This window comes from Panulirus ornatus, chromosome 58, assembly GCF_036320965.1.
Source record: "Panulirus ornatus isolate Po-2019 chromosome 58, ASM3632096v1, whole genome shotgun sequence".
NCBI classification, from domain to species: Eukaryota; Metazoa; Arthropoda; class Malacostraca; order Decapoda; family Palinuridae; genus Panulirus; species Panulirus ornatus.
In genome coordinates this window covers 17,854,719-17,878,718 of record NC_092281.1, presented here as the reverse complement: position 1 = coordinate 17,878,718, position 24,000 = coordinate 17,854,719, and the positions used below count along the sequence as shown (strand labels likewise).

The 24,000-nt window shown below is 45.7% G+C and overlaps 1 protein-coding gene across 4 annotated transcripts in view; it reads left to right on the top strand.

Moving 5' to 3' along the window:
- Nucleotides 1-24,000, top strand: part of LOC139766591 (serine/threonine-protein phosphatase 2B catalytic subunit 2-like) — a 401,759-nt gene that overhangs the window by 83,209 nt on the left and 294,550 nt on the right. For all 4 annotated transcript variants that reach the window (XM_071695445.1, XM_071695444.1, XM_071695446.1 and 1 more), the window contains exon 2: nt 22,803-22,832. In XM_071695445.1, coding sequence (XP_071551546.1) covers nt 22,803-22,832 — 30 coding nt within the window. The remainder of the gene's footprint in view (nt 1-22,802; nt 22,833-24,000) is intronic.

Here is a 24,000-nt window from a genome sequence, read left to right as displayed (position 1 = left end):
ACGGAGGGACTTGTAGTCGCAGTGTGCCTATAACTCGAGGACTGTATATAGCTACCTACATGTTGGGAAAGATGTTTTGGACTATCACATGTTTACCAAATGGCGTCCTAGCTTCGTCTCTTCGATGTATATCAACTGACTGTTATATTTCTCTCTTGTGTCTCCCCTGATGATGTGATTATTACACGAAAGTGCACCTGGGAACTTTTCGTGTTTCATTTTCCCCGTGGACTCGTAGGAATAGCTACCTACATGTTGCAGAATTTACGGATTGCGAATTCGATGTCCGACCGTAATGGTAAATTAGTGTGTAGAATCATCAGATAGGTACGCAAAAAAGTATATTGCTTCTCTCGATCGTGAGGCATTTTTGTTTTTTGTTTTTGTTTTTCTGTCATGGTCGTAGACAGCGTAATTTTCATTGTGGTCTGGTTTAATTGATTCAGTTTTGATTCAACAGTGTGTGTGTGTGTGTGTGTGTGTGTGTGTGTGTGTGTGTGTGTTTGTTGGTGTAGGCAGCATCAGATGTCGCCTTCAGTAGCCAATGTGTTGATAATGTTGTCGACGAAGGTATTAAACTTGTTCAAGAAGTTACAAGCGTCTCCCTCAGCAAGGTGTTAATAACATATTAGACAAGGTAATAGCTTGTTTACCAAGTTGATGGCTCGCGCGCGCACACATACGCGCACACACACACACACACACACACACACGGACACTGACTGTCGAGCCAAGCAGTGTAGCAGAGAACTGGGGGCAATAGTTGATCATGAGAGAGGAATAGACCATTAGAACGTTAGTCACGTAAAATGAAATAAGCCGAATGGAACTTAGTGAAAACAGTTTGAGAACTGTCGTGGTGGTCAAGTGAAGCAAGAGTCTGAAGCGAAGCAGAACCGTGTGGAACAGTTGATTGTAAGACAGTGTTATACCGCTAGTGAGAGTCGAGCTGGAAGAGGCTATTGAGCCGTTACGTTGTAAGAATATATATATTGTTACACATCTCGAGCGTTGATGGCGAAGCATTAACCTGACTACCCTTGCACAGAACAAGTCCGGCGGGGGCTGAGGCGGGCTGGTGATTGAAAGGTATAAAAGATAAGTAGTTTGTTTTGATCCCATATGTTGCGATGTTTGATTGTGCCTTGGTATTATTTGTACCTCCTGGAACTTGTTGGGGGTGCGTCTCTCTCTCTCTCTCTCTCTCTCTCTCTCTCTCTCTCTCTCTCTCTCTCTCTGTTCAATGGGGGTAAAACTAAACATTATAGAAAACGGGTGATTTTCTCCAAGGGGGAGATTACTGTCAAGACACAGGAGACGAGGCGAGGCGGGGCAGGCGGCCTAGATCTGTGGCGTCATGTGTTTATCGGATGTAAGCGGCGTGTCATGAGATGAGGAATACATTAGCTCGGGGTTTATCCGTATTAAGTAATTAATGTCGCTGAGAGATGGCATGTCGGGAGGATATTAGCCGACGATAGAAATTGCATTAATGCCGCCAGTGGTATTCTTCGTGGCGATGGAACAGATTGGCCGCAGTGTTCTTAACAGGACTTGATTAAAAGTGTATGATTCCGTCGGACTCGTGAGTTCGTACCTATTCAGTTAAGCGGTAATTTATCGCTTGTTTTAAACGTGTAGAACACATAATTTTGGGAGGATATAGTTGTACGTTGACAGTCTCTCGTTACATTACTGCACTGTCCACGTCAGTGGGAAGGGATGCTCACGCTAAATCATCAGCCTCTTCGTAGTTAACGTATAAGCAGTGTTAAACCGTACTCATGGTTGGCGTGTAGATTGGTAATCCAGTCCAGTTCATTAAAGAAGCTGAGGTTATTATGTAGTGTAAGAACGTGTTTGTTTCCACAGGAGGGGAAGAGTTGGGTAAAATGTTTTGCGAGGGAGTGAACGGGAAATGGAATGTCTGGCTCCCTTGAAAGCCGTTGTCCGGGAAGAGGAAATCTTCCCGAAGTCTGTTTGTCGAATTGACGTTAACCCCTGGAACACGGTGGTACACGGTCGACTGCCGAACGAGGCTGCACGGTCTATGGGTATGATGGTTGGCCTCTGACCTAACTCTTAATTAACGGTCAGGTTTAAACGCTTGGCCACCATGCTCGAGGGTCGTGCCGTCTAGCACAAGGAGTTCGTACCCTCGTGCTGAAGGAGTCAAGTGACTTGCAGTACCTATGGAGAGAAGAGAGAAGACGTGAATGTTGGTGATTGAGGCAGAACATGTGTGGGAGATGCGTCTTCCGTAATCTTGCACCCTGACTGTGGTGTTCTTGCTCCGGTCAGCCTCTCTGGCCCTTCTGTGGTACAGGAATATTCGGGAGTGTAGGTGGGTGTAGGGCTGGTCTTCAAGAGCAGTGTGGGCGGTTCAAGCCCTATTCCCTGAATGACATACATCGTGTGAACCATATGAAAGTGTACAGCCAATCCCCCGACATGGTGTAGTGATGGGCAACAAGCTAACCACACTTTTTTCAAATCTATCTAGCGGTCACACAGCTTTGAATAGCCTCAGTATGCCTTGTACTCATACTGTTAGATGAAGTGACACACACACCGTGGCCCATTTTCCTCCTCCCCTAAACATTGGAAATGATAGATTTTTGCCGACAACCCTGGCATATATGTACTGTGCACCCCATGCTCATCTTGCGAGCGGCAGACCGAACGGATCGCCGAAGTCACAACGGGTCTTTACTCATTCGAAACTGTGCGACCGGCCCGACTGGCAGCCTCCTCGAGAGTAAAGGCAACCTGGTCGAGAATCAAGAAATGGCATAGTGCTGCGAACAGTAACAAGTCGTAGTAATCGCAGGATGGTCGGGTACAAAATTAAACTACGTATGGTTTCAGCCACGCTTAAGCAGCAGCAGTAGCGGCAACAGCTGCACACTGACAGGTTTAAAGTATGGCGAAGATATGTCGACCATCGTATAGGTTTACAGTACGTAGCATCCAGCGTCGTGCAGCTGTCAGCAGATCGAATAAATAAAATGAACCACCGCCAAGATAAATGGTCTAATTATACGCTCCGGAGTGAGGCAGTGTCCATAAGGATGTACCTGAGAGAGTTATCAGTGTTTAATGTTGTAATGGCCAGCGTCGGGTCCTTTTTATAGCCGCTCGGCACGGTATAGAAACGGCACCTTGGGCGCGTTGGGTCGTTGTGGGGCCGTTGGCATTGACAAAGTGGGAGGTTTTGTCGTCCGGGTGGACTCGCGAGCCAGCACCCGCCTGACACAGGTTGTTGGGGTTATTGTGGTGGGGAGAGACTTGCGGAGATTACCTTCACCTCCCCATGATGGGTGGGGGATTACCTTAAACCTCCCCATGGTGCGGGGGGGATTTACCTTAACCTTCTTATGATGTGTAGGGATTACTTTAACTTTCATGTGATGTGTGGGGTTTTATAGTAACGTCCCTATGATGTGTGGGGGATTACTTTCACCTCCCCATGATGTGTGGGGGATTACTTTCACCTCCCCATGATGTGTGGGGGATTAACCTAACTATGATGTGTGGGGATTACTTTAACCTTCCTGTGATGTGTGGGGATTACTTTAACCTACCTATGATGTGTGGGGATTACTGTACTTTAACCCTCCTGTGATGTGTGGGGATTACTTTAACCTTCCTGTGATGTGTGGGGATTACTTTAACCTTCCTGTGATGTGAGGGGTTTACATTCACCTTCCCATGTGTGGGGATTACCTTAAGCTCCCCATGATGTGCGGGGATTATCTTGACCTCCTCTGATGCGTATGGATTACCGTGACCACCTCTGATTGGTAAGGCTTTGTAAGTCGTTTTCTTTCATCAACGGATGGTTATCAGTGTGCAGATCTACAGTCAGTTGTCCACTCTGGTTTGCGCAGGTGTGAGTTAGGCTGGCCTGTCATTTCATAGGCAGTGGTAACCCTTTTTATCTAGTTGGAGAGAGAGAGAGAGAGAGAGAGAGAGAGAGAGAGAGAGAGAGAGAGAGAGAGAGAGAGTTTTTTTTACTTTTTCTCATGTGTGAAGGTTCTCTCTCTCTCTCTCTCTCTCTCTCTCTCTCTCTCTCTCTCTCTCTCTCTCTCTCTCTCTCTTGTATAAATAACCAATCGTTTTTTCGCTATGAAAACGCCAGTCATTCTTCCTCCTGGTGTTCGAAGTGTGCGTTATCTTGTGGAAGGAGGATACTGTTCAAGGTAGCAGCTATTGAAATGGGTTTTTCGGTGAGTGACATAGGAGGGGAATGCAGAATGAATTGAGAGAGCAACAGACCACACTGTATCCTGTCGAGGATGTTCGTGGTTGTAGGAGAGACCAGGATCATGCTTGGTGTTGGAAGAGGTGGAATAGGCAGACGTGTAACTTAAATCCCCGCAAACTTTTATATTGGAGTCACAGACTTGAAGCGAAGTATTTAGCAGGTCTTTTATCGAATCCTTTGTTGTATTTAACAAGTCTTTTTTTTTTTTTTTCAAATCCTTTGTTGTTATTTGTAGCTGACTTAACCCCCATTTGAGGTAAAACTCCAGTAACCTGGGTCTCGTGGCTCCTTCCGCCCGTGTAGTCTGCTGTTGTAGCCTAGCGGGCTAAGAGGTGCCTCACGAGCCCCCTCCTCCCGAGCGACATGATCTTCATACGGGATAAGTGTTTGTATCATAGGCGAGTCGTCTGGTTTACACGTTGGCGTGCGGCTCATGTTGTGCCTCTCCTCAACACTCTTGGTCTTTCGAGTGACGATGGTCTTATCAGATATTTGAGAGAGAGAGAGAGAGAGAGAGAGAGAGAGAGAGAGAGAGAGAGAGAGAGAGAGAGAGAGGCCATTTGCAAGGTCACATTGCCGTTATGGATGTTTACGTGTCGGCCACAAGCGTCTCCATTGCGACGGGGTTGGTCGGGTTCAGTCAATAGGAACTTGAGTGTGTCTTTTAACGTTTCCACCGGCTGGCCCATTGTGCTTCGTACACCAGCAGGAAATGAGCTCAACAACCTCGGGGCCAAGGATATTGATGCTGTGTTCTCGGGCTCTGCTTTACGGAAGGCCGCTGTGGGGTGATTTTTTTTACACTTATTTGCCTCTCGTCCTCCAAGTATGGGACTGTTTTCCTTTGTTAGGAACGAGTATGTTTCGCCTGTGTTGTATTACTTGCGTCTGCCGTCCAGCCCGCGAGTAGAGTAAGCCAGAGGTCACTATATGTGTTTGGTGTAGGAATCAAGAGATGGTCTTGCTCCTAGGATCAAACTGTAGGCATAGCTGATGAGTTCTTGTGGGAGCTTTCAGGGGTCGTAACCGCATGCGTTCACTCGTGTGTGTGTGTGTGTGTGTGTGTGTGTGTGTGTGTGTGTTTATATGATTAGTATAGATACCCCTGGAACGGTTTCTATGAAAGAGTTGTGGTGTTACTTACCCAGGAACTTTCTAAAGGCTCCTTCTGCTCAAGGGTGCGCTACCTCCTGTAGCAGGAGATTTGGACTCCTTTGGAGTGAGAAGTTCTCTGATGAGACTGCACTCCCCGGTGATATACAGCCTCACCAAAGGTGGCTTTTCACTCGCGGTGTCACCTGGACCATCCGGGGTCGCTTGACACATATTTATGTAACGTGTATATGCCATTTACCTCCGTCGTAAGGATTTACTTGAGTTATTTACGTCGTTGGTAGCCAGGGGGCTTTGTTCTGCCAGCTACACGGACCTTAGTTTGAGGTTGACGTTTTAAGTCAGGAGTTGTGGTTTCAGCATGACTTCTTTGCTCGTGTCACCTACAGTCGTCTCGAGTAAAAGGTTTCTTTTTTTTTTCTTATTACCCACACTGGTTTCACCATACCTCTCTCCTCTTGTTATCTGCGATGGTGTCTGTCTATGTCACTTGCAAGGAGGGTCTCAGCCAGAGGTTTCTACATATTGGCAAGCGTTTTTCTTGTAAAACCTAGAACCTTTTTTTTTTTTTATGCAGTGGTTTCATCGTGAGGTTTTACTTCCCGCTCGAGCACTGGTGAACGAGGCAACAGGTCTGGGCTGTTCCCCCCCAGCCGGTGAACCTCCCCCTGGTACCCGCCACAAAACTATATTAGGAATAGTACGCCATTATTATGGAGGTGGGGATGCCGCCAGCCGGGCCTGGTGAAAGCTGCGTGGGAAGTTATATATATATATATATATATATATATATATATATATATATATATATATATATGTGTGTGTGTGTGTGTGTGTGTGTGTGTGTGTTTGTATTGTTGCCGTACTCCGCCTGCTCGAAATTACACGGCGAGTAAAGAGTCACCTTTGGCGGGGCTGTGTCATCGTCAGATGACGAGAGAGAGACTACAGTGTCATTAGTAAACTTCCAAGGAGTTCATCCTCTCCCTGCTGCTGAGTGTAGCGCAGCCTTGGAGCTGCAAGAGACCCTGAATGAGGGGGTTCCTGGGTGTATATATATATATATATATATATATATATATATATATATATATATATATATATATATATATATTATCCCTGGGGATAGGGGATTAAGAATACTTCCCACGTATTCCCTGCGTGTCGTAGAAGGCGACTAAAAGGGGAGGGAGCGGGGGGCTGGAAATCCTCCCCTCTCGTTTTTTTTTTTTTTATTTTCCAAAAGGAGGAACAGAGGGGGGCCAGGTGAGGGTATCCCACAAAGGCCCAGTCCTCTGTTCTTAACGCTACCTCGCTAACGCGGGAAATGGCGAATAGTTTAAAAGAATAAAGAAAGAAAGATATATATATATATATATATATATATATATATGTATATATATATATATATATATATATATATATATATATATATATATATAGCACAAACGTTTGGTTGTCTGTCTCTGTTTTCGGTGGCCAAGTGGGAGACTTTTTTCATATCCGTTTGTATCGTCTGTGTGCGCTCCACCGTCGAGATTTTCATACTTCCTCTTGTCTTGTGTGCAGAGGATGATATGAAAGTGAGGTTTGTGTTAGCGTCTGTATGTTATACAAGAATGAGAAACAGAAGAGGAGCTAACCCAGTCCCATGGGGTAGTGGGGTCCGCGTTTTTTTTTTTCTGATCTCAGGGGCGATGGAGATGGCCTGAGACAGTACGGTCCCCTGAAGAAGTCCTCGGACTCAGTTGGAACCGACCGCCAGTCCTTACTTTGTGCCGTCACTCTCGACAGAGATGATATTCTTGTCGTCTGCCATCCCGACGCGGGACTACGCGAAGTTGTGTTGAGTCGTGCGCCTGACGATCATCACCTCCTCGCACCTCTGTGTCCTGTGTTTCTCGCCGCGGTCCACATCTTCCGGGTCCCTGACCTTAATCTGTCTCCATCATTACATGTATCTTGTGTCAAGATGCCCAACGAGTTTTTTTTTTTTTCTTTTTTTTTGAAGGCAGTCGTATTCACGGAGACGGAAAGTAGCATAAAGGATGGGAAGGGGGGAAAATTGCACGAAAGTGCCCAATAGATCTGCTGCAAGACGAGTTCAAGATATGGGGAACGATGGACGGGAGAGAGAGAGAGAGAGAGAGAGAGAGAGAGAGAGAGAGAGAGAGAGAGAGAGAGAGAGAGCACGGGAGACAGCTGGTGAGGCTGTCGCCAGATAACATGGACATCGTGGCGGTATATGACCACAAGAACTCACGAATCACTTGCAGACGTAGACCACCGGTAATGAATCGTGAATGTGGTAGAGATAGAAAATTATGTGAAAGTCAGGACTCTAGTGCGGTTGAATTGTGGCATCTACCTTACATTTTCTTTTTTTTTTGTAAAGTTCATCATTAGGACGAACGACGGGTTGCTCAAGCAGGGAGAGTCCGGTTACACACACACACACACACACACACACACACACACACACACATGATATATGCTTTCCACGTATTCTCTGCGTGTCGTAGAAGGCGACTAAAAGGGATGCGATCGAGGGGCTGGAAATCCTCCTTTCCAGTTTTACTTAAAGGAGGGAACAGAGAAAGGTGCCAAGTGAGGAGTTTCCCCCTCTAAGGCTCATTCATATGCTCTTGAACGCTACCTCGCTAACGCGGGAAATGGCGAGTATATATATATATATATATATATATATATATATATATATATATATATATATATATATCAGTATTGGTGTCATTTAAGATTTATTAGTGTCATTTGATACGACTTTGTGGTTGGAAGTGGTTTTATGTGCCATCTGAGCATCGTAACTGCACTCATGTGCCGTCATCTGTCATGTAGCTGTAGTTGAGGGAGTGTCATCGAAGAGTACTTGATGGAACAGTCTATCATCCAGCAGTAGTTGATGCAGCAGACTATCATCCAGCTGTGGTTGATGGGACAGTGTATCATCCAGCAGTAGTTGATGCAGCAGACTATCATCCAGCTGTGGTTGATGGGACAGTGTATCATCCAGCAGTAGTTGATGCAGCAGACTATCATCCAGCTGTGGTTGATGGGACAGTGTATCATCCAGCAGTAGTTGATGCAGCAGACTATCATCCAGCTGTGGTTGATGGGACAGTGTATCATCCAGCAGTAGTTGATGCAGCAGACTATCATCCAGCTGTGGTTGATGGGACAGTGTATCATCCAGCAGTAGTTGATGCAGCAGACTATCATCCTGCTGTGGTTGATGGGACAGTGTATGTTGTGGTGAGGGAACCTGGCGGGGGCCGAGTGCCCGAGTTGTGAGATAGTGTTGTATGTTTGTTAAAGGTCATGTTGTACAGTTGTTGGTCCAGGACCGAGCTGTGTTACTGGTCTAGGACCGAGCTGTGTTATCGGTCTAGGACCGAGCTGTGTTATTGGTCTAGGACCGAGATGTGTTGTTTGTCCAGGAGCGAGCTGTGTTACTGGTCTAGGACCGAGCTGTGTTACTAGTCTAGGAGCGAGCTGTGTTACTGGTCTAGGACCGAGCTGTGTTATCGGTCTAGGACCGAGCTGTGTTGTTTGTCCAGGAGCGAGCTATGTTACTGATCTAGGACCGAGCTGTGTTCCTGATCTAGGACCGAGCTGTGTTGTTAGTCCGGGACCGAGATGTGACATTGGTCTTGTACCGAGTTGGTATTTTTGGTCCAGGGCCGAGCTGTATTTGTAATATTGGTCCAGGGTAGACATACAGCATGTATCATGGTTCCATGATATTGTAGTGTTGTTGCATGTTATCACAGTATTGCCCTCTTGACACGTGTGGTCATTGCATGATAGGGTGTTACGTCTTGGATCATGATGTATTACTGGTGCATGATACGTCTTGGATCATGATGTATTACTGGTGTATGATACGTCTTGGATTATGATGTATTACTGGTGCATGTTACGTCTTGGATCATGATGTATTACTGGTGCATGATACGTCTTGGATCATGATGTATTATTGGTGCATGTTACGTCTTGGATTATGATGTATTACTGGTGCATGTTACGTCTTGGATCATGATGTATTACTGGTGCATGATACGTCTTGGATCATGATGTATTACTGGTGCATGATACGTCTTGGATCATGATGTATTACTGGTGCATGATACGTCTTGGATCATGATGTATTACTGGTGCATGTTACGTCTTGGATCATGATGTATTACTGGTGCATGTTACGTCTCGGATTATGATGTATTACTGGTGCATGTTACGTCTCGGATTATGATGTATTACTGGTGTATGATACGTCTTGGATCATGATGTATTACTGGTGCATGATACGTCTTGGATCATGATGTATTACTGGTGCATGATACGTCTTGGATCATGATGTATTACTGGTGCATGATACGTCTTGGATCATGATGTATCATTGGTGCATGATACGTCTTGGATCATGATCTATTATTGGAGTATGATACGTCTTGGATCATGATGTATCATTGGTGCATGATACGTCTTGGATCATGATCTATTATTGGAGTATGATACGTCTTGGATCATGATGTATTACTGGTGCATGTTACGTCTTGGATTATGATGTATTACTGGTGCATGTTACGTCTTGGATTATGATGTATTACTGGTGCATGTTACGTCTTGGATCATGATCTATTATTGGTGTATGATACGTCTTGGATCATGATGTATTACTGGTGCATGATACGTCTTGGATCATGATGTATCATTCGTGCATGATATTTCGACATCGGTCCTGAATCATGCTTCGTTATTGTCGCATGATATGCGGCATTGCTCCTAGATCATGTTGTGTCAGTGTTCCCCAGGTTTTTATTGTGGTTGTGTGATCGCACATTTTTAAATGCCACACCGCTCCATGTGCGGTGGTATATGCTGGACATGTGTCCTCACTCTCTGCTTCTGTCTGCCTGCCTGCCTGCCCGTGGCCAGATTCGTTCGTGTACCTACGTATGACTACGTATGATAGAAACTTGATACTTGCTAAACCATACGCTCCTCCACTGGAGGTGACCCACCTGGTTAGAGTCTGGGGCACGTACTTGCATAAATCTGCATATTGATTAACAGAAACTGATAATTTTTTCCACGAGTTATAACTCAGGAGTGCTGAACGATGGGACGTTCAAATTTGTATGGTTGCGAGGCGTGGGCTATGGATAGAGATGTGCGCAGGAGGATGGATGTGCTGGAAATGAGATGTTTGAGGACAATGTGTGGTGTGAGGTGGTTTGATCGAGTAAGTAACGTAAGGGTAAGAGAGATGTGTGGAAATAAAAAGAGCGTGGTTGAGAGAGCAGAAGAGGGTGTTTTGAAATGGTTTGGGCACATGGAGAGAATGAGTGAGGAAAGATTGACCAAGAGGATATATGTGTCGGAGGTGGAGGGAACGAGGAGAAGAGGGAGACCAAATTGGAGGTGGAAAGATGGAGTGAAAAAGATTTTGTGTGATCGGGGCCTGAACATGCAGGAGGGTGAAAGGAGGGCAAGGAATAGAGTGAATTGGAGCCATGTGGTATACAGGGGTTGACGTGCTGTCAGTGGATTGAATCAAGGCATGTGAAGCGTCTGGGGTAAACCATGGAAAGCTGTGTAGGTATGTATATTTGCGTGTGTGGACGTGTGTATGTACATGTGTATGGGGGGGGGGGGGTTGGGCCATTTCTTTCGTCTGTTTCCTTGCGCTACCTCGCAAACGCGGGAGACAGCGACAAAGTATAAAAAAAAAAAAAAAAAAAAAAAAATATATATATATATATATATATATATATATATATATATATATATATATATATATATATATATATTGGCGTACATTTTTTTTTCTCTTATATTCTACTTAAGGTGGGACAGTGGTGGACAGCGCAAGTGCCTCCTGTCCTTTTATGTTTGTGTTGTGTACCCAAAAACCACGTCGTGTGTTATTTGTCACTAGGGCATGTTGTATTGTCGTTCGTGGTGTATTGTTTCTCCAAGATCTCGCTGTATTCTTGGGCCAAGTTTTGTTGCATTATTGGTTCAAGTTAGTGTGAGAAAGTATATTTTTTTTCTTTGCAAGCTCCCTCACTTATTTATTTATGAACCCCTGCATTGTATTACCCGTGATGTTTGTGGAGCCTTTTTTTGTGTGTTTTGTTGGTGTAGCCAGTATCGCATGTAATTTGTTGGCGAAAATATACCTCGTGAGGGTTGTGAAGTAAGGGAATAGTTTTTTTTTTTTTTTCCACGATCATGATTATTGTGCGTGTGCTGCAGATGTCAGCCAGGCGTGGTCGAGTGTGTGTGTGTGTGTGTGTGTGTGTGAGGAACGGACGGTAGGTACACTGCCAGGGAGGTTAGGTGCTGCTGGCCACGTTGCGTAAGTGATGCAGACACACCATTTTCTGGTGCGTCAGACCAATTGACGGTGGGCGTAGCAGCTTGGAGATGAACATCTCGTGAAGTGAATATAAAGTAGTTCACAGTGTTCACCTAGTGTTGATGGGGTGACTCTGGATTTATTTTCCCCAGCGCTAAGGCGAGGGGGCTAGGAAAGCTTTCAGGATGGAGAGGTTGATAGTGTGATTTTTTTTTTTCGTTTTTTTTCTCCGTGGTAAAGTTAAATGTCCATAATGTGAGGAGGGGAAGGGTGGGAAGATGGTGGAGAAAATTGGAGAAGATGGGAAAAGTTTGGCGAGTGGCGGTGTTCTGAGGACCACCTCCTCCCTCTTCAGAGTGTTCTGAAGACCACCTCCTCGTCTACAGCTGCAGTGCGAGGCAGTGGATGGTGGTGAGATAGTCAGACCGCTCGTGAACCACCGGTGTTGCTGGTGACGTATGGAGGAGGCCGGAGACGACACCTTCGTAGCACACTGGTGTCGCCCCCACCTGGGTGGAAATTGTAGACGCCTGCTGGTAGACGTGTTGGTGAGGGCGGCTGTGGGTGTCGTTGATTAACTTTCTGTTGAGGGTATTGTGGTGTTGATGAACTCTGTAAGGGTTGTGTAGTGTATTTATGGTAGAGGTGTGGCTATTGTGTGTGTGTGTGTGTGTGTGTGTGTGTGTGTGTGTGTGTGTGTTTACTGAAGTGCGGCAAATACGGCCCCACGAAGGAGCTGTTAACCAGCTGTGGTTGTGTCGTAGGAAGTAGAGAAGACGTGAGTGAGAGATCCCCTGCGTACATTCTCCCAGTTAGTGAGCGTCTGACCCTGGTACATGAGGTTGAGAACTGTGATTGAGGTCGAGGTTGATTGCCGTGGCAAGTAGAAGGTGATGGGTGGTCGGGGAGGCCCGTTGGTGAAGTAATATTTTACCGGAATGAATAGGGCGCCACTGAGCGATGGTACGGGGGGGATCAGCAGGTGGCTGATGGTAGTTGCTGCTGACGGCGACGTGTGGTATTTAGTAGTAGTGGTTGTGGGTAAGTAGTTCTGGCGGACAGAGAGAGAGAGAGAGAGAGAGAGAGAGAGAGAGAGAGAGAGAGAGAGAGAGAGAGAGAGGTGCAGGGGGTGGTGATTGTGGATGGGAACACTTGGTGGAGGATGGCGGGCTTGGGGGTTGAGAATCAGGGAGGGGGATTTGAGTTATTGAGTAACACTTACACAACTTCCTCAGGCCTGATCGTGGTTTCTCCTTCCACCTTGCCTCCTCGTGTTTCTGCTTTCCCTTCTGCTGCTGGTGAGGAGCAGGAGGAGGAGGAACAAGAGATGTTATTGCTACCGAAACCTACAACGTTGGTGTCTGCTGTCTCTCCCCACATCACGTGCTTAGGACGTCTCGAATATGCTGCTAGACATTTCCCGGTGTGCAGCATTCTGGTCATGTAGCTGTCCGTCGCCTCCATGTTGTGCTGCTGCTGTTGTCTGTTGCCTCCGTAATGTGCTGTTGCCGTTGCCTGTTGCCCCATAATGTGCTGGTGGTGGTGGTGGTGTCTATTGACCAACCTCCGTGCCTGAAGATGGCGTGATCCAGTACTTCAGCGAACCTCAAAAGTGTTCATCTCGTATATAGGATCTGGGTAGAAAGTTCCATAACTCCTTGACCATGACGGCAAGACCTCTGAACAGGGCCAGGTCAAAGGTCAGTCCACCACCCTAACCAAAGCTCTTACCGTGGTGCTCAAGGTCTTCCTTTTATGCGCAAGAGGTGTTCGAAATACAGGGGTAGAATTTTTTTTTTTGTTCCTCCGCCTGCTTCTCAGTGAATGTAGGTCAGCGGCAGTGGGTATGTGATGTCTCCCTGGCTGTTTAATCTGTTTATGAATGGGATGGTGAGGGATGCGGATGTGAGGGGTCGTGGGGAGGGTGTGCCATCAGTCGTATGTGGGGATGGGTAAGATTGAGTCGGTGACTGTGTGCTGGTGGCAGATACCAAGTGAGAAACTGCAGAGCCTGGTTTCTTAGTTTGGGAGGGTGTTTGAAAGGAGAAAGCTGGGAGGTCATGTGAACAAAAGCAGGGTTATTAGGTATGGTGTGAGTCTGAATGGAGAGAACGTGGAGGAAGTGGAGTGTTTTACATACCCGGGAGTGGATGTGGTAGAGGATGGAACCACGGGAGCTGAAAGGATCCATAGGGTGGGTTGAAAGAGCGAAGGTCCTGCGTTCACTGAGAGATGTGGGAAAAGAGATTTCACTGTGTGTGAAGGAAATGATGTGTATGTTTGCTGGTGCAGTAGTCCTGTCGGTGTTGTGTGGATGCGAGGAGTGGGCGTTTGATAAAAAAAGAATTGTAATGCAGAAGAGGGCTCGAGGCGTGCAAAGGAAAAGAGCGAATTGGAGCATTGTGGTATACAGGGGGTAACGTGCGGTCAGTGTGGTGAACCAGGACATATGACGCGATCGGGAGAGACTATGAAAAGAGCTATAGGGCCTGGAAGTAGGTAGGGGCTCTGGTATGAGTGCATAATACTTGACGGCCAGAGAAAGAATGTGAGCGGATGAGGCAATTCTATTCATGGCGCTACTTGGCTAACTCGGGAAACTGCAAGGGATGAGAGAGAAAAAAAGCTACTCTTTTTACATAGTTCATGTTCTGGGACATTTAAAATCAACTATTGTCTTCATTATTCCGTAATGCGATTTTACAATGAGATAAGCAGTTTGTCTGAAATATCTCGTAATAAAACCTCAGGAGAATTTCCAAATGATTTAAAGAACTGTGTTGAAATCAAGTGTGTAATTCCTTTTAAAGTTCGTGATAGCCACCGTGTCTTAGTAATGTCTTCCTTTTGTGTGTGTGTGTGTGTGTGTGTGTGTGTGTGTGTGTGTGTGTGTGTGTGTGTGTATTGCTTTCCAATGGCCTTGGAGAGGGGCTTGGCGTCTGGGGGTCTTGTATTCGTCTGTGTAGCGAGGACGCCCTCTACAGGAGGCAGCAAGTGCCGGTTACGCAGACAAGGCCGTCGTCCCCTGATTGGCCACCTTTGTTACGAAGTTAGTGCTGTTGTTCCCAACTTCGGCACACGTATTAGTGACAACATTTCCGTAGGGGAGAGAGAGAGAGAGAGAGAGAGAGAGAGAGAGAGAGAGAGAGAGAGAGAGAGAGAGAGAGAGAGAGGCAGGCGTGCTCTCACGGTTGCCAGCTTTTACGATGTGGTTTATTTTACCCCCCCCCCCCCCCCAAACTCACCATACTCTGTTTACCAACACAGCAGCAAATGTGAGAACGCATTTAACGTCCTTTTATCAGTTAAATGGGTCGAGTTAGTTGAACACTGGTCAAGGCTGTGGCAGTAGAAATGTGTGTGTGGAAACATTTTTTTTTTTTCTTTTTAGCCGCAGCTCCCACGACTAATAGAGGCTAACTAGCGGCACTTTAACTATTAGCACAACACTGGTAGCAAGAGGTCATGACCTGGTGTTGCCCGGGTGCTCAGAGCATGGGTGATCAGGAGGCCTTGCAGCCGCTCTCTAGCGGACAACCCACCAGCTATATTTTTTTCTTTTTTTCTTTTTTCTTTTCAGAGATCGTGTGTACCGTAGAGTAAGTAAGTTACAGGTGTGAGTAACAGGACGTGTGTTTGTCATCTTTTGTTGGGAGTTGCCCTTCCCCTCCTCCTCGTCCCCTCCTGCAGATCGGTCTTTGACAAGTTCCCTCACTTTCGAAGACCTCCTGCATCAAGGTGTGAAAGAGGCTACAGTCTCTGCTCTCTCTCTCTCTCTCTCTCTCTCTCTCTCTCTCTCTCTCTCTCTCTCTCTCTCTCTCTCTCTCTCTCTCTCTCTCTCTCTCTCTCATACGTTTGCTTTGTAGCTGGTCTGGTCTGGTTCACTTTGTTAGAACGTGTCCCTTTGTAGCCGGTTCGGGGGTCTGGTTCCCTTTATAATGCCCCTTTGATGATGCTACTTCTGTTGGTCAGAAGTAGGCAAGACGGGCGTCGGTGAGTTCCTTGACTATTATGCTGTCTTCGTTCACCTGCTTTCGTGGCACATCAGGATTTCATTTCAGAAGTTGCCCAGTCTCGCGTTTCTAAAACTCGTGATTATTTCCTGTCTCTCTCGGTTTTTAGACCCTGGGTCCTCCAGATCTTGCCGTGTGTATATTGTGATGCATCTTGGGTGTTTCTGTCTCTCGGTTTGGAGACTGGGTCCTCCAGAACTTACCTTGTGTATGTATTATGATGTATCTTCCGCGTCCTACACTCTACCCTGATAGACACAGACATTTCGGGTATTTAGAAACCTTACGGAATCGTTTCGGGGAAGTGAAGTCGCCGAGGACATGGGTTCAAAGCTTTCCAGGATATATGAGACGGTTAACACAGCAGCCAGCCCTATCTGGTCGGGGAAGAGAAAATGTCTTGTGTCATCACAGGTCTTACTCTCGTAGTTTTTTTTTTTTTTTTTTTTTTAGAAACTTCTCGGCCTCCAGTGTATCATTCAAGGCTGCGTTGTTGGTCACTTTGTCGCCTTGGCCAAAGTTAAGGTCATCTGACCTCATCTTGCTCAGACCGTCTGGACATGTTTGCTCACACCTCGTGGTCATACCTGTGTGTGTGCGGTCTTATGCTGGGGCTGAGGGTTTGGGGGTAAGGCATTACTGTAATCCCGGAGTTGGATATCCTCTCGTACGAGAGTCATGTTTTGAACTCCGGGGAAACTTGACTGATTGAACACCGGGGAAACTTGACTGATTGAACACCGGGGAAACTTGACTGAGGCATGAGAAGCAAAGTATTAAAGATGGTCATAATTCACAGCGTTTATTAGTCTTGATGCCAATACCAGAGCTAGTTTATGTGAACCCCCAAAAAAAAAAATCAATTTAGAAAGTAGTACAGAGGGAGTGGTCCCCTAGGAACAGAGGCTGAGGTGAAGGCGTTTCAACATTTTCGTCGTAGATTGTGTAGGAGCGTTGAAGGTGTGTTGAAGGATTTAAGACTTATGAAGAAATACAAAGAATAAGGTTGCTTATTGTTCCAGTATGAGGAAATGTATGCCAGTGTGAACGTTGAATTAGTCATATGACGTAAATTTATGTGGATGGTCGAGTTTATGCAGTGGTGATAAGTTAAGAGTGGATAGGTTAGAGAGAGAGAGAGAGAGAGAGAGAGAGAGAGAGAGAGAGAGAGAGAGAGCTGGAGCAGGAGCGCGATGCTGATAAATATTTATTTCAGGAAAACTGGAGAAAACTTAACGTGTCACGTCGACCAGATAGCAGTGTTTTGTGTATAGTGTTCCCTGAAATATACATGTGAACTGTGTTGCACGGGTATCGCTGTTATATTTGTGTGGCGTCTTCAGCACCATGGCACGGTCGACGACCCCCCTTTTGTGTGATGGACCTGACTTTCTCTTTGACCTCTGAAGGGTCAGGTTAAAGAAGGGCAGGCCATCACACTCAAGGGCAGGCCATCACACTCAAGGGCAGGCCATCATACTCAAGGGCGCCATCGTAGGTAGTTAAGGTCATGCTTTCTGATATTAAGAACTGGCAGGAGAGAGAGAGAGAGAGAGAGGAGAGAGAGAGAGAGAGAGAGAGAGAGAGAGAGAGAGAGAGAGAGAGGGTGTTGACCATGTTTGCCTCCTCCCAAACGTGATTACTTCTTACTTTTCGTCACTTTTCGTCCACAAGTTTGGCATAGCCAAGAGTGAGCGGCAAGGCTTTGGGTGTATGATGTGTTCCATACTGGACTGTAAGTAAGGCCAAGTGTTATTTTCTTTCAGTGTAGCGAATGGCCAGGAACTAGTGAGCCGTGTTGGGGTACACTCGGATGAGGCTGTGTCGTGTGGTCGTGGCGGCGGGGAGGGCACCGTCGACGACAGTGTTGTGGTCGTGGCGTCCAGTTTTCCCTCCCTCTCGGAGCCATAAAAGACTCATTAAGCAATTACTGGCCTCCGCCTCCCCTGTCACACCGACCTTGTGGGTTATGCCAGCCAGGCGGGAATGTTCATTTTGGTTTCCCTCGTGTCTCTTCAGTTCGCTAGACAAAGGTGGTCTCTCTGTGAGACGTTCGCTAGACAAAGGTGGTCTCTCTGTGAGACGTTCGCTAGACAAAGGTGGTCTCTCTGTGAGACGTTCGCTAGACAAAGGTGGTCTCTCTGTGAGACGTTCGCTAGACAAAGGTGGTCTCTCTGTGAGACGTTCGCTAGACAAAGGTGGTCTCTCTGTGAGACGTTCGCTAGACAAAGGTGGTCTCTCTGTGAGACGTTCGATAGATAAAGATGGTCCTCTCTGTGAGACGTTCGATAGATAAAGATGGTCTCTCTGTGAGACGTTCGCTAGACAAAGGTGGTCTCTCTGTGAGACGTTCGCTAGACAAAGGTGGTCTCTCTGTGAGGACGTTCGATAGATAAAGATGGTCTCTCTGTGAGACGTTCGATAGATAAAGATGGTCTCTCTGTGAGACGTTCGCTAGACAAAGGTGGTCTCTCTGTGAGACGTTCGCTAGACAAAGGTGGTCTCTCTGTGAGACGTTCGCTAGACAAAGGTGGTCTCTCTGTGAGACGTTCGCTAGACAAAGGTGGTCTCTCTGTGAGACGTTCGATAGATAAAGATGGTCTCTCTGTGAGACGTTCGCTAGACAAAGGTGGTCTCTCTGTGAGACGTTCGCTAGACAAAGGTGGTCTCTCTGTGAGACGTTCGATAGATAAAGATGGTCTCTCTGTGAGACGTTCGCTAGACAAAGGTGGTCTCTCTGTGAGACGTTCGATAGATAAAGATGGTCTCTCTGTGAGACGTTCGCTAGACAAAGGTGGTCTCTCTGTGAGGACGTTCGATAGATAAAGATGGTCTCTCTGTGAGACGTTCGCTAGACAAAGGTGGTCTCTCTGTGAGACGTTCGCTAGACAAAGGTGGTCTCTCTGTGAGACGTTCGATAGATAAAGATGGTCTCTCTGTGAGACGTTCGCTAGACAAAGGTGGTCTCTCTGTGAGACGTTCGCTAGACAAAGGTGGTCTCTCTGTGAGACGTTCGCTAGACAAAGGTGGTCTCTCTGTGAGACGTTCGATAGATAAAGATGGTCTCTCTGTGAGACGTTCGATAGATAAAGATGGTCTCTCTGTGAGACGTTCGATAGATAAAGATGGTCTCTCTGTGAGACGTTCGCTAGATAAAGATGGTCCTCTCTGTGAGACGTTTGCTGGATAAAGGAGGTCTGTCTGTGACACCTTCGCTGGATAAAGATGGTCTCTCTGTGAGACGTTCGATAGATAAAGATGGTCTCTCTGTGAGACGTTCGATAGATAAAGATGGTCCTCTCTGTGAGACGTTCGATAGATAAAGATGGTCTCTCTGTGAGACGTTCGATAGATAAAGATGGTCTCTCTGTGAGACGTTCGCTAGACAAAGGTGGTCTCTCTGTGAGACGTTCGCTAGACAAAGGTGGTCTCTCTGTGAGACGTTCGATAGATAAAGATGGTCTCTCTGTGAGGACGTTCGATAGATAAAGATGGTCTCTCTGTGAGACGTTCGATAGATAAAGATGGTCTCTCTGTGAGACGTTCGATAGATAAAGATGGTCTCTCTGTGAGACGTTCGATAGATAAAGATGGTCTCTCTGTGAGACGTTCGATAGATAAAGATGGTCTCTCTGTGAGACGTTCGATAGATAAAGATGGTCTCTCTGTGAGACGTTCGATAGATAAAGATGGTCTCTCTGTGAGACGTTCGATAGATAAAGATGGTCTCTCTGTGAGGACGTTCGATAGATAAAGATGGTCTCTCTGTGAGACGTTCGATAGATAAAGATGGTCTCTCTGTGAGGACGTTCGATAGATAAAGATGGTCTCTCTGTGAGACGTTCGATAGATAAAGATGGTCTCTCTGTGAGACGTTCGATAGATAAAGATGGTCTCTCTGTGAGACGTTCGATAGATAAAGATGGTCTCTCTGTGAGACGTTCGATAGATAAAGATGGTCTCTCTGTGAGACGTTCGCTAGACAAAGGTGGTCTCTCTGTGAGACGTTCGCTAGATAAAGGTGGTCTCTCTGTGAGACGTTCGCTAGATAAAGATGGTCTCTCTGTGAGACGTTCGCTGGATAAAGGAGGTCTGTCTGTGACACCTTCGCTGGATAAAGATGGTCTCTCTGTGAGACGTTCGATAGATAAAGATGGTCTCTCTGTGAGACGTTCGATAGATAAAGATGGTCTCTCTGTGAGACGTTCGCTAGATAAAGATGGTCTCTGTGTGAAACGTTCGTTAGATAAAGGTGGTGTCTCTATGAGACGTTCGCTGGATAAAGATGGTCTCTCTGTGAGACGTTCGATAGATAAAGATGGTCTCTCTGTGAGACGTTCGATAGATAAAGATGGTCTCTCTGTGAGACGTTCGCTAGACAAAGGTGGTCTCTCTGTGAGACGTTCGCTTGGTAGAGGTGGTCTGTCTGTCTGTCTGAGGCTAATAATGTGGCTGTATGACCTTGCAAAAGTTTCCCCATATCCGGTTAGGACCTCCGGGGAGTTGCATCACGCCACGCATCGCAGTGACGGGCATGTGCCCATGTGGTTTACCTGGCACTGGATGGAGTTTACTTGGCATAGGGTGGAGTTTACCCGTCACTGGGTGGTTCACCCGGCCTCTGATGGAGTTTACCAATCCCCGGGAGGGGAGATTTTTAGGCTATCCTGGGCGAAGTTGACTATACCCTGGATGGAGTTTACCCAGCACAGGTCGGAGTTTCAACTCCCATGGGTCAGGTTCGTCTTGGTTGGGAAGCCAAATGATATTTTCGGTCACCATCCGTATAAAGAATATGATCAGTCATAATTTAGTAAATATACAGTTGGATGATATATTTAAGTCATCCATATTTCAATTCACTTGAGGTTTTCCTTTTAGTGTATTAACATATCCTTATTTTCTTATTTATTTTCTAACCTATCCTTATTTTCTCGGTATACATAAACGTAAAATGTTTATAAACAGTCTATTATCTTGCCCTTATTGTCATAATTTTCAAGATAAGACTTTCTGGAAATGAGATGTTTGAGGACAATGTGTGGTGTGAGGTGGTTTGATCGAGTAAGTAATGTAAGGGTAAGAGAGATGTGTGGAAATAAAAAGAGCGTGGGTTGAGAGAGCAGAAGAGGATGTTTTGAAATGGTTTGGGCACATGGAGAGAATGAGTGAGGAAAGATTGACCAAGAGGATATATGTGTCGGAGGTGGAGGGAACGAGGAGAAGTGGGAGACCAAATTGGAGGTGGAAAGATGGAGTGAAAAAGATTTTGTGTGATCGGGGCCTGAACATGCAGGAGGGTGAAAGGCGGGCAAGGAATAGAGTGAATTGGATCGATGTGGTATACCGGGGTTGACGTGCTGTCAGTGGATTAAATCAGGGCATGTGAAGCGTCTGGGGTAAACCATGGAAAGTTGTATGGGGCCTGGATGTGGAAAGGGAGCTGTGGTTTCGGGCATTATTGCATGACAGCTAGAGACTGAGTGTGAACGAGTGGGGCCTTTGTTGTCTTTTCCTAGTGCTACCTCGCACACATGAGGGGGGAGGGGGATGGTATTCCATGTGTGGCGAGGTGGCGATGGGAATGAATAAAGGCAGACAGTGTGAATTGTGTGCATGGGTATATATGTATGTGTCTGTGTGTGTATATATATGTGTACATTGAGATGTATAGGTATGTATATTTGCGTGTGTGGACGTATATGTATATACATTGTGTATGGGGGTGGGTTGGGCCATTTCTTTCGTCTGTTTCCTTGCGCTACCTCGCAAACGCGGGAGACAGCGACAAAGCAAAATAAATAAATGTATAAATAAAAAAAGATATATATATATATATATATATATATATATATATATATATATATATATATATATATATCTTTCTTTTCATACTATTCGCCATTTCCCGCATTAGCGAGGTAGCGTTAAGAACAGAGGGCTGGGCCTTTGAAGGAATATCCTCACCTGGCCCCCTTCTCTGTTCCCTCTTTTGGAAAATTAAAAAAAAAAAAAAGAGAGGGGAAGATTTCCAGCCACCCACTCCCTCCCCTTTTAGTCGCCTTTTACGACACGCAGGGAATACGTGGGAAGTATTCTTTCCTATATATAAACCTAATCTGCCGTATGTAAAGAAAATGGAATCCATCCCTTATTTCTTAACTCCACTGAAAAGGTTCATCATCCTTTTACTACATTTTAGCGATAGTTTTACTGTTTTTGAGAAATAAGTTGAAGGAATAAATATTTGAAAAAGCTTAGTTCGTGACAGAGGTGGTGTTCAGAGAATATATGGCTGAGGGGGAGTTGACTGTAACTTCTATATCAACCGAGAGATCGTAAGAGTTTCAGAAAAGAGAGAGCGAGAGATGAGCATATTTTATTCCTATGAGGACAGTAATTTTAAGTTTTTATGACAAAGTTTTCAGTGGAAAAAAAATTGGATATAAAAAAGTAAAGTAATATAACCTCATCTGAATCTGTATTTACATATTTTCTATGTAAGCCATGACGAGGTGGCATTTGTTGGTGTGTGTTCTTGAATCTTTTTCATTTACATTTTTCTGTGAGGGATTTACTTATTGATATTAAGCCAAGAAACCTCACTTCTTGATTCAAAGAATAAGCCATTTAGATTTGCTCTGTAAAGTAAAAGGTTCAGGGGATTTTAAACTGATTCCAAGTTCCAGCAATTTTTGTGTTGAAAGTCTCTGTTGATTTTAAGTGATATTTCCCCCATTTCTTAGTTTGAATCTATGTAAGCACACCCACACACACACACACACACACTACTGTTCTGGCCGGGGTAGTAGAGATAGTCTGCCCTCAGCTAACTCAGGTGTTCATCTTTCCTTCGGTCTTTAAATGGGTACTTGGCTTAGTCTGAATATATATATATATATATATATATATATATATATATATATATATATATATATATATATATATATATATATATATATATACACATACATACATATATGAAAAAGTTATAACGATGCCATTTTATTGTGTTTTTTTCTCTTTCAAGGCGAGGCAGTGAATGGTCGCCCCATCAAAAGTAAGTACCTTCTTCCCTGGAGCTGGTGATGCGTGCTGCGAGGGTGCACTTCTTGTTTCCCCACACCATGAACAGCGACGTTTTAAGGTACCAACCAACCCACCAACCAACCCCCCCTCCCTCCCTCCTCAGACCTCCTCATGATAAAGCTTGACTAAGCAAAGCTTACCCTTCCCGTATTATAAGCTAGAGTGGTCTTAACATTTGATGAGCTTTGAGTGAGAGATTTGTCTTTAACTCAGCACTATAACCCTTGTGTACTAGGATCATCCTTAGGTTTGCTTCACTGCGGTGTAATTGTCCCTGTTGTCTGAGCTGGTAGATGTTTATAGTGTACCGTCAGTTCTGAGTGTGTGTGTGTGTGTGTGTGTGTGTGTGTGTGTGTTCCTCTGGCTTCTCCTTATGCTTTTGCAATGGCCAGCACTGCTTGACGATGGTGGCTGGCTAATACAGTAGGAGATAGTCCTTCTTGTTGTGTTTTTCTTTCACATATTTTGCATCTACCAAGACCTTCGTGTTTTGTCTGCAGTGGAGAATGCGAAATTATTATAGTGTTCTTTGGTTATTAAGTTTTATTCCCTGTCGTCAAGTTTATTTGTAACACAAACATTTTATGGTATTATTTGAGGACAGTGATGTCAACAATGTGGTAAGTCTCCATGTTTGCGTGCTGGTAAGACACAGTTGCAGAGGCTATAACATGTCGTGGCCTGGCTGATCACCGGCCGGGTACCCCGAGGACTGTGTGGATGGGAGGTGTCTGCCGTAGTCGAGGCTTAAAGGAAGCCATTGCCACCATCTACCGTGGCAGTGGTCACTAATAACCTTAGACTCGCACTCCTCAGAATACCCAACTGGTGGTCGGCCGTGTCAGCTCTTCCCCCTCTAAGCGTATGAATAGGTCAAAATGCCTGTTTCATGAGACTCCATAGTACGAGAGACTTATGATGCTATGATGCTATGCTATGACGTATGATGCTCTGGTTATCTAAAGCATAGTACCAGAGACTTGGGTTGCCAGTTGCGGAGGGCGTTAGAGCACGGCTGGACTTAGGGAACTCACCCTTAGGGGTGATACTTAGAGTCTCCAGCAGGGAATGGAGGTGAGGACCCTCTTGTTTGTAGAGTTCACCTCAGGGGGTTGGTGGCTGCGGATTCCAGGGGTGGT